This window comes from Saimiri boliviensis, chromosome 2 (genome assembly GCF_048565385.1).
Source record: "Saimiri boliviensis isolate mSaiBol1 chromosome 2, mSaiBol1.pri, whole genome shotgun sequence".
Taxonomy (NCBI): domain Eukaryota; kingdom Metazoa; phylum Chordata; class Mammalia; order Primates; family Cebidae; genus Saimiri; species Saimiri boliviensis.
Window position 1 is genome coordinate 222,583,753 of NC_133450.1, and position 13,274 is coordinate 222,597,026.

General features: G+C 51.5%; 1 protein-coding gene across 1 annotated transcript in view; it reads right to left on the reverse strand.

The window, feature by feature from the left end:
- The window catches only part of PTGES (prostaglandin E synthase), a 40,263-nt gene that overhangs the window by 15,569 nt on the left and 11,420 nt on the right, over window positions 1-13,274 (reverse strand). The window contains exon 2 of the mRNA XM_003940011.3: window positions 1,610-1,780. Coding sequence (XP_003940060.1) covers window positions 1,610-1,735 — 126 coding nt within the window. The 5' untranslated portion in view covers window positions 1,736-1,780. The remainder of the gene's footprint in view (window positions 1-1,609; window positions 1,781-13,274) is intronic.

Consider the following 13,274-nt stretch of genomic DNA (forward strand, 5'->3'; position numbering starts at 1 on the left):
TGGGACACTGAGCAAGACCCTGTCTCTAAAATAAATAAATTATATATATATATATATATATATATATATATATATATATATATGTATTTTTTTTAAGGGGCCTGGCACAGTGACTCAAGCCTGTAATCCTAGCACTTTGGGAGGCCAAGATGGGCGGATCACAAGGTCAGGAGTTTGAGACCAGCCTGGCCAATATAGTGAAACCCTGTCTCTTACTAAAAATACAAAAATTAGCTTGGTATGGTGTTGCACACCTGAAATCCCAGCTACTTGGGAGGCTGAGGCAGGAGAATTACTTGAACCCGGGAGGCGGAGGTTGCACTGAGCTGAGATCTCACCACAGCACTCCAGACTGGATAACAGAGTGAGACTCTGTCTCAAAAAAAACAAAAAAACAAAAAAGGAACCCCAGCCTCCAAGACAGGATGTGGGCTCCGAAGCTGGACACTAGATTTCAGACCCAGCTGTGTGAGCTTCACAAGTGATGTCTCCTCTCTGAGCCCCAGCTCCTCTCCTAGAAGACGAGATGACCACGGTGCCTCCCCGGCTCCCCAGGGCTGTGGTGAGGATCTCATGCTCAGCTCCGGGCCACGTTCATCCTCTGGGAAGGATTCAGTGAGTGAATGCAGCTGTTCTGCTTGATGCCCAGATCCCACAGCCCAGGACCAGCCAAGGCAGGGAGAATTCAGAAGCCATCGGCGTGCCGTGGCCTCCAGGCATCCTATCACTTGGGCAGCTGCCCTGCCTTTAATCCTGCCTGTACCTGCAGCAGGACCTGAGCCTGGCTCTCAGCCAAGATCCTCATTCCCCAGGATCCACCCGCATGCGGTGCCAGAGCCAGCCTCATCTCACCTTTGAACTGGACACAGTGGAAGACAGAGGCAGTTCCAGGAAATCATTGCTCTAGTAAAACACCCGGGGAGGAAGCAACAGGTGCCCGGGCCCTTTCTGCATTCTGCCACCAGGACAGCCGACGGGCTCAGCCTGTGACTTTTCAGACTCACCATCCAGTGCGGCAGACGCCGCTGGAACTTTTTTTTTTAAACAAGGGGCCGGGTCCAGCTCTGGGACTCCTTATTGTTGTTTTGGTTCAGGGGCTCGGATTAGTGGGGAAATTCCTCCCTGAACACCCCGATGGTGCCCGGCCGAGAGCTGGCCTTGGGAGGCTGCAGTGGGTTTGTCAGTGACATCTGCCGGGAGTTGGGAATTTCCACTTAAATGTTTCTTGGACTCTTGTTTTGCCGGTTCCCACTCCACCCAGATATCAGATCTCCCGTGCCGGGAAGCCACCAGGCTTTGTGCTGTCACGCTCCCACACTCCACCCTCCGGAACCTGCTTCTCTCAGAGACACTCGCCGGCTCTCCCCGGGCCAAGAACTCAGCCTGGTGGCACGGCAAGTGAGTAAGTACGTGCTTTTGAGCCAGAGAGGAGAAGGTGCAGGCCTTGCTGACCCACGGGGCTGGCAGGGAGGCACCCGGGGGGCTAGAAGAGGTACCCAGCTCCAAGCACTGCACACACCTTGGCCATGTTTCCGATCCCAGGGCTTTCCTGGCAGGGCATCGAGGGAAGCAAGGACGACCTGGCCAGGGCCCCCAGGGTGGCACGTACCTTCTTCCGCAGCCTCACTTGGCCCGTGATGATGGCCACCACATACATCTTGATGACCAGCAGCGTGCTGCAAAGCAGGAAGGCCGGGAGGGCCGGGCTGCTCATCGCCAGGCTGTGGGCAGGCATCTCTGGCCAGCGCAGTTCAACTGTGGGTGTGATCAGCTCGGCCGCCTGTGGGGAAAGCAAAGTGGGCGGAGAGCCTTTTGCAGCCAGCACGGCCAAAGCCCCGCCCCACGACAGCCGTCGCAGGGCCCCCTTCTGTGAAAAGAAACAAAAGCAGTCCCTGGAGCTCCAAGAAGTAGAGAGCCCCGGTGTGTCCCGGACCCAGTCCCGGGCTCTGGAGCCCTCCTCCCTGGCAAATCATCACTTCCAAATCTGTTTCAAAGCTGCTTCCTTGTCTGTAGTATGGGAGCGTGTGGTGGTGCCTGCCTTCTAGGGGACCTCCGCACACGGTGAGTATCACTGCTTCCTGCTCACCTCCCGCAGGGTCAGGGTAGGTGGCAGGCATGAGAACCACGCCACGCGCCCCTCATTCAGCCTGGACACTGGAGCTGCAGCCACATCTGCAGGGACATGACTTTGCCATCTATGGCAGGCTGAAGAACCCCCTCCATCCCCATCAACATCCACGTGCCAATCCCTCGAACCCATGACTGTGACTTTCTGTGGCAAAAGGGACTTTTTGGACGGTATTTAGTAAGGATCTTGAGATGGGAGAGATGATCCTACTTTATCTGGGTGAGCCCAGTATAATCAGAGGGGCCCTTCCACGAGGGAGGCAGTAGAATTAGAGAAAATATGTAAAAACAGACACAGAATTAAGAGAGGCGATGAAAGGACAGTGCAGGAGTCAGACAGGAGAGATGCTACCCTGCTGGCCTTGAAAATGAAGATCATGGCCCAAGAAATACCAGTGGCCTCTAGAAACTGGAAAAGGGGGCCGGGCTCAGTGACTCACGCCTGTAATCCCAGCACTTTGAGGGCCGAAGCGGGTGGATCACGAGGTCAGGAAATCAAGACCATCCTGGCCAACATGATGAAACCCCATCTCTACTAAAAATACAAAAATTAGCCGGGTGTGGTGGTGAGCACCTGTAGTCCCAGCTACTCAGGAGGCTGAGGCAGGAGAATCGCTTGAACCCGGGAGGCGGAGGTTGCAGTGAGCCGAGATCGTGCCACTGTACTCCAGCCTGGCGACAGAGTGAGATTCCGTCTCAAAAAAAGAAAAGAAACTGGAAAAGAGGACGAAATGAACTCTCTCCAGAGCCTCCAGACAGAATGCAGCCCTGCCCACACTTCGATTTTAACTCTGTGAGGTCCACTTCAGGCTTCATCTGCCAGAGGATTTCCCCACCGCACTCTAGCCTGGATGACAGACCAACACAGAGAATGAAGCTGTGTTGTTCCAAGCCATTAAGTCTGTGGCGATTTGCTATAGCAGGGAGGGGGCACCAGCACATGGCTCCACTGACTTCCTGACCGTCACTTGACTTTTCTGGGACTCTTTCCCCAGGCAAACGGTTTGATTCTTCATCACAAGATCTCCCCGAAAGACCCCTCGACTCTTTGATAGAAATCCTCAATGGACCAGGTGTGGTGGCTCACATCTGTCGTCCTAGCGTTTTGGGAGGCCAAGGTGGGCAGATTGCTTGTACTCAGGAGCTTGAGACCATCCTGGGCAACATAGGGAGACTCCATCTCTATAAACAAATTTAAAAATTAGCTGGGCATGGTGGTGCTGGCCTGTAGTCCCAGCTACTCTGGAGGCTGAAATGGGAGGATCACCTGAATCTGGAAGGCTGAGGCTGCAGTGAGCCATGATCTCTCCACTGCACTCTAGCCTGGGTGACAGAGCAAGACCCTGTCTCAAAAAAGAAAGCAGCACCAATGGTTTGTGTCCTAAGACTCTTTAAATCCCTCACCTCAAAATCCTCACCGTGGCCAGGCATGTTGGCTCACCCCTGTAATCCCAGCACTTTGAGAGGCCAAGGGGAGTGGATCACCTGAGATCAGAAGTTCCAGACCAGCCTGGCCAACATGGAGAAACCCCCTCTCTATTAAAAATGCAAAAATTAGCCAGACGTGGTGGCAGACACCTGTAATCCCAGCTACTCAGGAGGCTGAGGCGGGAGAATCGCTTCAACCTGGGAGATGGAGGTTGTAGGAAGCCGAGATCATGACACTGTACTCCAGCCCGGGCGACAGAGCAAGGCTCCATCTCAAAAAAATCCTCACCTTGCTGCATTGTGCCCCTTCCCCAGGTTCTGGGCAGGACCTCTACACGGGCAGGGATCTTGTACACGGTTCTTGCTCATTTATTTTTGCCAACGCTTTGGCTTTGCTGAGACGTACGCTGGGGGAGCAGGGCAAAAGGGAAGGGGAAAAGCCAGTCTCCCGTGCCTGCTGCACTCTTGGGCTTGACTGGGTGCTTAGGGACCACACCTGCTCAGAGGGACAACTGTGTCAGTCCAACCTATGCCCCAAAGCCCCAGAGATCAAAGGAAAGATTAACCAGAGCCAGATTTAGCCGGCTTCGAATCCCAAAGCCAGCCCTCAGCTACGGCTCTGTGGCCTTAGGCAGACAGTTTTCCCCCTCTGAACTAGTTTCCTCAGCTGTAAAATGTAGCTGACCCTAAGTGACTAACCACCACAGTTGCGGGAGCTAAAAGGAGTCTTGTCTATCATTATCATAATCATATCATAGTCATAATCATGAAGCCCCTGGCACGCAGGTAGCCCTCCGTTCAGTATCAGCCTCTGAGCTTCAGGTTCCTCCTGCTCAAAGGGAATAATGATCCCTCCCTAGCAAGGTTGTCAGAAGAAAGAGTCACAGAAAACCCTGCCCTTGCTGCTGGGGGAAGCGGGTGGGAGCCAGGTGGGGGTGGCTCCTGGCCCATTTGCTGTGTGCCAAGCAGTCCTTCATCCGAACAAAAGATGTGCTTGATAAACTGGCTCCCATGGTTCTAAAGCGTGGGGAACTGCCAGGCCAGGCTGTCCCAATCCCACAAGATAAATGATAGGTCACCATACCATCAGGGACGGGACATGGAATGTACGAGATGTCCTGAGACACGTTTTATCTCTGTTGTATGTCAGAGGAGCTGTGCAAGCCCGTTTCTTGCTGATATTTCTGTCGAAGAAGGAAGACATCTGCCTCTCTCGCCCCCAGCCCGAGGAAACCCCTGCAGGTAGCTACCTTCCTTGTCAAAAAGTTCAGTTATGAAGTTGGGGTGGCTGCACCACCCCCAGAATCATGGACCAGACACAGCCCAAGAGGGGCCCTTTGGTAATCCTCCCTGGACTAGGGCCTCCCTGGCTCTTCCCTGCTTGGTCTTCTGAAATAACAAGATAGAAAGCAGAGGCTGGGAAAACCAGCGTGGGGCAAAGAGCAGACGATCAGCTCTTGCTCCTTGAGCCAAAAATCAGAGACTTGGCCAGGCACTGTGGCTTATGTCTGTAATCCCATCACTTTGGGAGGCCAAGGCAGGTGAATCACTTGAGGCTGGGAGTTCGAGACCAGCCCGATCAACGTGAAGAAACCCCATCTCTACTAAAAATACAAAATTACCGGGGCATGGTGGCACATGCCTGTAATCCCAGCTACTCAGGAGGCAGAGGTAGGAGAATCGCTTGAATCTGGCAGGCGGAGGTTGCGGTGAGCTGAGATCACCCCATTGCACTCCAGTCTGGGCAACAAGAGGGAAACTCTGTCCCATCTCAAAAAATGAAAAAAGGAAATAAGAGAGACTCTGTAGGGGAACTATTACTGATGGGCATGACCTCAAGGTAGGAATCTTTTCCTCACTGTCTACTGAAATGAACCTGCTAAGCCAGGGCCTGCCAAGGAGGGCACAATCTCTGATATTTGGCCAAGACGTTCCAGGAATCTGCCCTTGGCCAAGGGCTGCTGTTGTGGTTTTTGGGGTCACGGTGATGGTGGTGTCACTTCTCTCGGAGCTTCCATTTCTTTGCCTGTGAGATGGGCTTGGTGTCCCCTGCCTGCAGAGGGTGGAGGACAGGAATGGCGTGTGTACAGGGCTGGGGGCTGGGGGACACTCACTGTGGCCTGGTCCTGAGGCCCACAGGACCCACAGCAGTGTACCCATACCAGTGAGGATAAGAGAAGCCCCTGGAAACATTTTACATCTTGTCCTGGCTGGTCATTACCCAAGTGGATACATATGTCAAAAGTCACTGAGATGGACTGGACCCGATGGCTCACGCCTGTAATCCCAGCACATTGTGAGACCAATACAGGCGGATCACTTGAGGTCAGGAGTTTGAGACCAGCCTGGCCAACACAGTAAAACCTTGTCTCTACCAAAAATATAAAAATTAGCCAGGCATGGTGCGCCCATAATCCCAGCAATTCAGGAGGCTAAGGCAGGAGAATCGCTTGAACCCAGGAAGTGGAGGTTGCAGTGAGCCAGGACCGCACCACTGCACTCCAGCCTCGGCGACAGAGCAAGACTCCATCTCAAAAAAAAAAAAAAGTCACTGAGCTATATCTTCAAACCTTTTTACTTTATTATATTTTCTTTGACACACGAAAGTGAAAGTTCTTCCTATCCCCATTCTACAACCCTGAGCAGAGGCACTGCCCTGTCAAAAGCCATCCTGTGGCTTAGTCCAGAGCCCTTCTTGGCATTTCCTGAGGATCAGAAACCAAGCTCTTTACGCTGGCTGATTGTCCCTAACATCAGAGGAGGCTTAGAGAGAGGAGGAAATGGCCCTGCCTCGCTGCTAGTTCCTGACTTTTGGGAGCATTGCTAGGCTTTCTGTAGCCAGTGACGGGGAAATAAATGCACGGTGATTTTTTTTTTTTTTTTTTTTTTTTGGAGATGGAGTTTCACTCTGGTTGCCTAGGCTGGAGTGCAGTGACATGATCTCCGCTCATTGCAACCTCCGCCTCCCAGGTTCAAGCGATTCTCCTGCCTCAGCCTCCAGAGTAGCTGGGATTCCAGGCGTTCGTCACCACATCTGGCTAATTTTTAGTAGAGATGGGGTTTCTCCATGTTGGTGAGGCTGGTCAGGCCTGCCTCAGCCTCCCAAAGTGCTGGGATTACAGGTGTGAGCCATCGTGCCTGCTCACGGTGATTTTTTTTTAAATGTAGCTGAAGTGACTCAGACTTGCACCATAGTCATGGCTGCAGCTCCAGCCCTCATTAAGATAGTTGTATTTGCGAAATGTGGTGTGTGGTCTGCAGACACAGCGCTGTGCAAACCTACATCCGAGAGTGCTTTCCATGGCTCTGCAGTGAACCCTCTTCCCCCCAACCCCCCAGCCAAAAACCCCTGGACTTCCCTTAGGATGAGCAACTCAGTGAGGCTCCTCTCTCTAAGCTTCCTCTGATGTCACAATCAGCCAGCGTGAAGTCAATGGACTGTTGTTTTTGTCTGCCAGCTCACCTCTTCCTCCGACCTTCTGGGAAATCATAACTTTTTTTTCCAGGGACTGTACTCCTTTTGACACTGATTCTTTTTTTGTTTGTTTGTTTGTTTGTTTCAAGACAGGGTTTCACCATATTGGGCAGGCTGGTCTCAAACTCTTAACCTCAGGTGATCCGCCCGCCTCAGCCTCCCAAAGTGCTGGGATTACAGGCGTGAGCCACAGCGCCCGCCTCCTAACAATGATTCTTATGGCTTTTGCCAAGAGGAGCACCCCATCCTTTTGGTAGTCATAGCCATGTGACCCAGGCCAGCCAATCACAAAGTTCCTGCTATCTGGCCCCACTAGGGGCTAATCAGGCAATTTTCCCAGGAGTTTCTATTCTAACATGATAGGGAGATCCCTCTAGGTTCTAGGATCTCGCTGGGCTACGGGGCGGGGTAAATCTGAAGCTGTGTGCAGCCATGCCCCTTTCCCACGTGAAGGCAGCCCGTATCCAGCAGGAGAGAATGAGGCCCCAGCCTCTGACTCAGCCCAGCCTAGAAATCTAAGATTTTTCTTTTTCGTTTAAAAAAAAAAAAAAATCAGTCAAATCACTTCCTTCCTTTTCAGCAGATACTGCAGTGGCTCCCATCTGGCTCAGAATAAAAGCCAACCTCTGGACCATGGCCTATGGTCCTGTCCTGGTTGTCCCCATTTCTCTTGGAACGTCTCTTTTCTTCCGCGCCCCCTCCCCCCACTCACTAAGCCCAGCCATGCTGCTCTCCGTGCTGGTCTCGACCCCTGGCAGGCACTTGGACCCCTTGCTGTGGCGGATCCCTCTGCCTAGAATTTGCCCCCAGGCCTCCACGTGGCTGACATGCCATTTCCTTCAAATCGTGGTTTGAATCTTAGCTTCTCCATCAGGCGTCTTGGCCACCTTATCTGTTCATCTGTTCTGAAGTCTGTCCCGCCCTTCCCACTCCTGAGGCCACTTCTCTGCCTCTACTTTTCTTTCCATAGCGAGTATCACCCAATAACACAACATCGATTTTTTTTTTTTTTTGAGGCGGAGCCTTGCTCTGGCACAACCTCCATCTCCTGGATTTAAGTGATTCTCCTGCCTCAGTCTCCTGAGTAGCTGGGGGACTGCAGGCGTGCACCACCACACCCAGCTAATTTTTGTGGGGGTTTATTTGTTTTTTTGTTTCTGTGCTTTTGAAAGATGGAGTTTTGCTCTTGTTGCCCAGGCTGGAGTGCGGTGGCCCAATCCCATCTAAATGCAACCTCTACCTCCCAGTTTCAAGCAATTCTCCTACCTCCAAAGTGCTGGGGGTTACAGGCATGAGCCGCTGTGCCTGGCCTAATTTTGTATTTTTAGTAGAGACGGGGTTTCTCCATGTTGGCCAGGCTGGTCTGAAACTCCTGACCTCAGGTGATCCACCTGCCTTGGCCTCTCAAAGTGCTGGGGTTACGGGCGTGAGCCACTGTGCCTGGCCTCACATTATCTAACTTATTATCCTTATTGCCTAACATCTGTGCCCTGGGGCAAGACTCTTGAATCACCCATGAACCACCGGCTCCAGTATTGTGCCTGCCGTATAGCCACAACCACAGTTTGTTAAATTGAACTGAATTAAGCTAATTTGGTTTGGATTTCTCTCCCTGATAAACAAAAGAATCTACACTGACATAAGTGAAAACCTCTACTTCTCTTCCAGGATCTTGGCTCTGTGTCCTGAAGCTTGACCCTGGGCCCTGACTCCTGCCTGCCTACTTCCTGGAACACCCGGGGGATGGCGGGGGGCGGGGGGTTGGGGGGGATCCTGGCTGACCTGTCTTCTGATGGGGAGAGAGCCAGGAAAGAGGCCTGTGTGTCTCCGAGAGGGGCTGGCTGCTGGGCAGGCTGGAATCAGAACAAGGCCACCGAGGCATTGCCGCAGCACACCCGCCTTTAGGAACCATTCCGTTGGGACTGGAAAAGACTGTGCATTTCAAATTTATCTTGCATGTTGACACCACAAACACCCATCCAGGAGTGAAGAACACAGAAGCTGACATTTATTGACGAGTGGTTAGGACTGGAAGCTGCCTGTTAAGGAAGCACTAATTGGCCAGGCGTGGTGGCTCACACTTGTAATCCCAGCACTTTGGGAGGCAGGGGCGGACAGGTCACGAGATCAGGAGTTTGAGACCAGCCTGGCCAATATGGTGAAACCCTGTCCCTACTAAATAATACAAAAAAAAAAAAAAAAAAAAAATAGCCAAGAGGGTGGCGAGTGCCTGTAATTCTAGCTACTCGGGAAGTTTAGGCAGGAGAATTGCTTGAACCTGGGAAGTAGAGGCTGCCAGTGAGCCGAAATCATGCCACCGCGCTCCAGCCTGGGCAAAAAATTGAGACACCGCCTCAAAAAAAAAAAAAAAAAAAAGACTGGGCATCCACACAATGGAATATTACTCAGCCATAAAAAGAAATGAAATCCTGACCTGTGCTGTGATGTGGCTGAACTTGGAAAACATGATGCAAAGGGAAAGAAGCCAGACACAAAAGGTTACTTTTTTTTTTTTTTTGAGACTCGCTCTGTTGCCCAGGCTGGAGTTCAGTGACGCTATCTGGGCTCGCTGCAGCTTCTGCCTCCCGGGTTCAAGTGATTCTCCTGCCTCAGCCTCTGGAATAACTAGGCCTACAGGCACGCAGTCACATGTTTGATGAGGATTCCATGTATATAAAACGTCCAGTATAGGCAAATCTACAGGGAGAAAGCGAGGGGAGGCGGGGTGGGGAAATGGGAGTGACTGCTTCATGCATATGAAGGTTTCTTCTGGGATGATGAAAATGTTCTGGAAATGACTGGTAAAGACAGTTGCAAAATGTGACTGTACTAATGACACAGAATTGCACACTTGAAAATGGTTCGTGTTATGTTAAGAAAAAAGACAAACTGGGCTTCTATCTTATTCACGGCCAAATTTACAGTGCCTAGCATGGTGCGTGCCCAGAGCTGTGCTTGGTAAATATTTGTGGAAAGACAGACGGCCTGAACGTGCGCGTTAGGTGCGGGGGAATTCCTGGAGCCGACTGTGATGCCGTCCCCTCTTTCTGTCTCTAGAGAGACAGACACACTTGTGGCTGCCTGAGCTCTGACCGCAGTGCAGCAGCCCCTGATGGAGCCCATCTGCTGCTCCCTGGACTCTGGGCCTCTGATTCCACAGCTGATGTGCAGGGCTGTGATCAAACCAGGAGCATTTCCTGGCTGTGGCTCACTGGACAGGCAGATGGTGGAGGAGGTAGAGGAGAAATGTTTGTCTCAGCACAAACCACTGCCATTTCCAGGGAAGCTGCTGTCACCCTGAGTGTGGCTTGAGGCAGAGGCTCTGGGGTCAGAGGGAGCCAGGACCCTCCCATGCCCAGCTGCCCCTGCATTAATTAGGCATAGATAGTCTCGTGCACACACACACACTGCCCACAGATACTGTTTTCCCACAGACACTGTTTTCCCACGGACACTGTTTTCCCACGGCTGCAGAGGAGATGGGTGATTCCTGTGCTCAGCTCTCAGATGCATCAGGGAGCCATTTCCTAGGAGCCCGAGCCAGGGAGCTCTGCATTCCTCGGATTCGATTCAGCCAGTGATTAGCTCCTGGGAAGCTGGCTGGAGTTTTCAAACACAAAAATGATGGGAACTGCTCCCACTTTTTCAGTAGCCTCTAAGCCCAAAACAACCTCGATTACACAAGCATCACCACCCCTTTCCCTGAGGGCCTTGGTCACGGGACAGAATTTTATGACTGGTTTGCGGTTTTTTGTGTGTTTGTTTTGTTTTGTTTTGTTTTTGAGATGAAGTCTTGCTCTATTGCCCAGGCTGGAGGCCGGAGTGCAGTGGCACGATCTTGGCTCACTGCAACTTCGCCTCCTAGGTTCAAGCAATTCTCCTGCCTCAGCTTCCCGAGTAGCTGGGATTACAGGCATGCGCCGCCACGCCCCACTAATATTTCTGTATTTTTAGTAGAGATGGGGTTTCACCATGTTGGCTAGGCTGGTCTTGAACTCCTGACCTCAAGTGATCCGCCTGCCTCAGCCTCCCAAAGTGCTGGGATTACAGGCATGAGTCACTGCGCCTGACCGACTGGTTTTTATTAATCATCCAAATATGCCAGATGCTGCAATTATCAAGGGGGAACTGTGTGTGCCTTCTTTTTCTTCTGATGCAAGGGTCATCTCTGCAACTTGCTGATGGCCCATCTCAACTGCAACCTTTCCAGGCCCGGGGAACTCATTACTTTACAGTAATAGTAATAACAACAACAAACGGCCAGGCACGGTGGCTCACGCATGAGGTCAGATCGCATGAGGTCAGGAGTTCAAGACCAGCCTGGGCAACATGGCAAAACCCCGTCTCTACTAAAAATACAAAAATTAGCCAGGCATGGTGGCAGTTGCCTGTAATCCCAGCTACTCGGGAGTCTGAGGCCAGAGAATCGCTCGAACCCAGGAGGTGGAGGTTGCAGTGAGCCAAGACTGCACTCCGGTCTGGGCAACAAGAGCAAAACTCTGCCTCAAAAAAAAAAAAAAAAAAAGCAAACAACGGATGTCATCTGCTAGGCACCTCCTATTGGCCAGATACCCTTTAAGTGCTTTATATTTTATCTTCAGCATCATCACCCAATACTGTAGAGCATAATCAGGCCCACATAACCAAGGGAGAAACAGGGTCAAGCTAGTGAATGACCTTATCTGAGATCACAGATGTGGACAGAGATGTAGCTGGCTCCAGCCAGAGCCCAGGCTCTTGACCCCCAGGCAGAGCTGAGGTTTGAGTTTAAGCCAACTGTTCCCTTCTTGCACAACTTTCCATGTTCAAAATTCTTCAAGATTCTTTCCTTATATTGAGCTGGATCTGCCCTTGGGGCCACAGAGAACACACACACACACACACACACACACACACACACACACATACACACACACACACACTCTCTCTCTCTCTCTCTCTCTGTCGCTCTCTCTCTCTCTCACTCAATCGCTTTTCCTCTCCACTGCCCTTCAGAAATTGGACACCACCCAGGTCACTCAAAATCTTGTCTTCCAGGCAAAACAACAGCCTCCCCATTCGCTCACCCTTGGAGCTCAAATTTCCCAGCCCCTGTAATCACTGGTTCCTTGCAGTTTGTAAAGGTCCCTCTTAGAGGGGGCTTATCCCATGGGCTGCTGACTCAGCTCAGACTACAGGGGGCCTCCTCCATCCTTTGCTGGGAGCCCCTCACTGCTATAAGCAGAGGAAGAAGTCCAGTGCAAAATGAAAATGCAAACCCCTTGTTCAAAAATTGTTTAGAACTTCAGGACAGGGACAGAACATTAAAGCAAGCCTGGGGGGGCGGGGGGGTCCTTCTTCATGTAGGCCCTGCATGACTGCAGGAAGCCAGCCCAAACTCCAAGCGCAGGATGACTCAGCACAGGGTGAGTAAGGAAGGCATGACCTACTCAAATCCCACACAAGGACAACATCTGAGATAGCTGAAGATGCCATCGGCTTCATAGGGCCTCTCATAGTATAGCAAATGCCAACGTTTCATTATGAATAATAACATGAGCAGTAAATAGCAGCTAGCATTTTTTAGTGCTGTGCTTCCCCCCAGCCAAGAAACATGTAATTAGTATCATTTTTTTTTGAGATGGAGTCTCACTCTGTTGCCCAGGCTGGAGTGCAATGGCACAATCTTGGCTCACTGCAACCTCTGCCTCCTGGGTTCGAGTGATTCTCCTGCTTCAGGCTCCTAAGTAGCTGATATTACAGGTGTCCACCACCACGCCCTGCTAATTTTTGTATTTTTATTAGAGACGGAGTTTCACCATGTTGGCCAGGCTGGTCTTGAACTCCTGACCTCAGGTGACCTGTCTGCCTTGGCTTCCCAAAGTGCTGGAATTACAGGTATGAGCCACCACACACGGCCTAATTTTTGTATTTTTAGTAGAGACAGGGTTTCACCACGTTGGCCAGGCTGGTCTCAAAATCCTGACCTCAGGTGATCCGCCTGCATTGACCTCCCAAAGCTCTGCGATTGCAGGTGGGAACCACTGCACCTGACCCTGAAGACCCCATTTCTCAAGGCTCCTAGACTCAGAAGAACTTATGACCTCACCTGTCCCCACTTCTGGCTAGGTGGCATCTTAACTTCCAGCTCAAAGGAACTGTTGTTGTGTCTCCTGCCAGAAGCACTGCTCCCTCTAGAACTAAGATCTTCTTTATTTATTATTATTTTTTTAGAGACAGGGTTTCACCATGTTGGTCAGGCTGG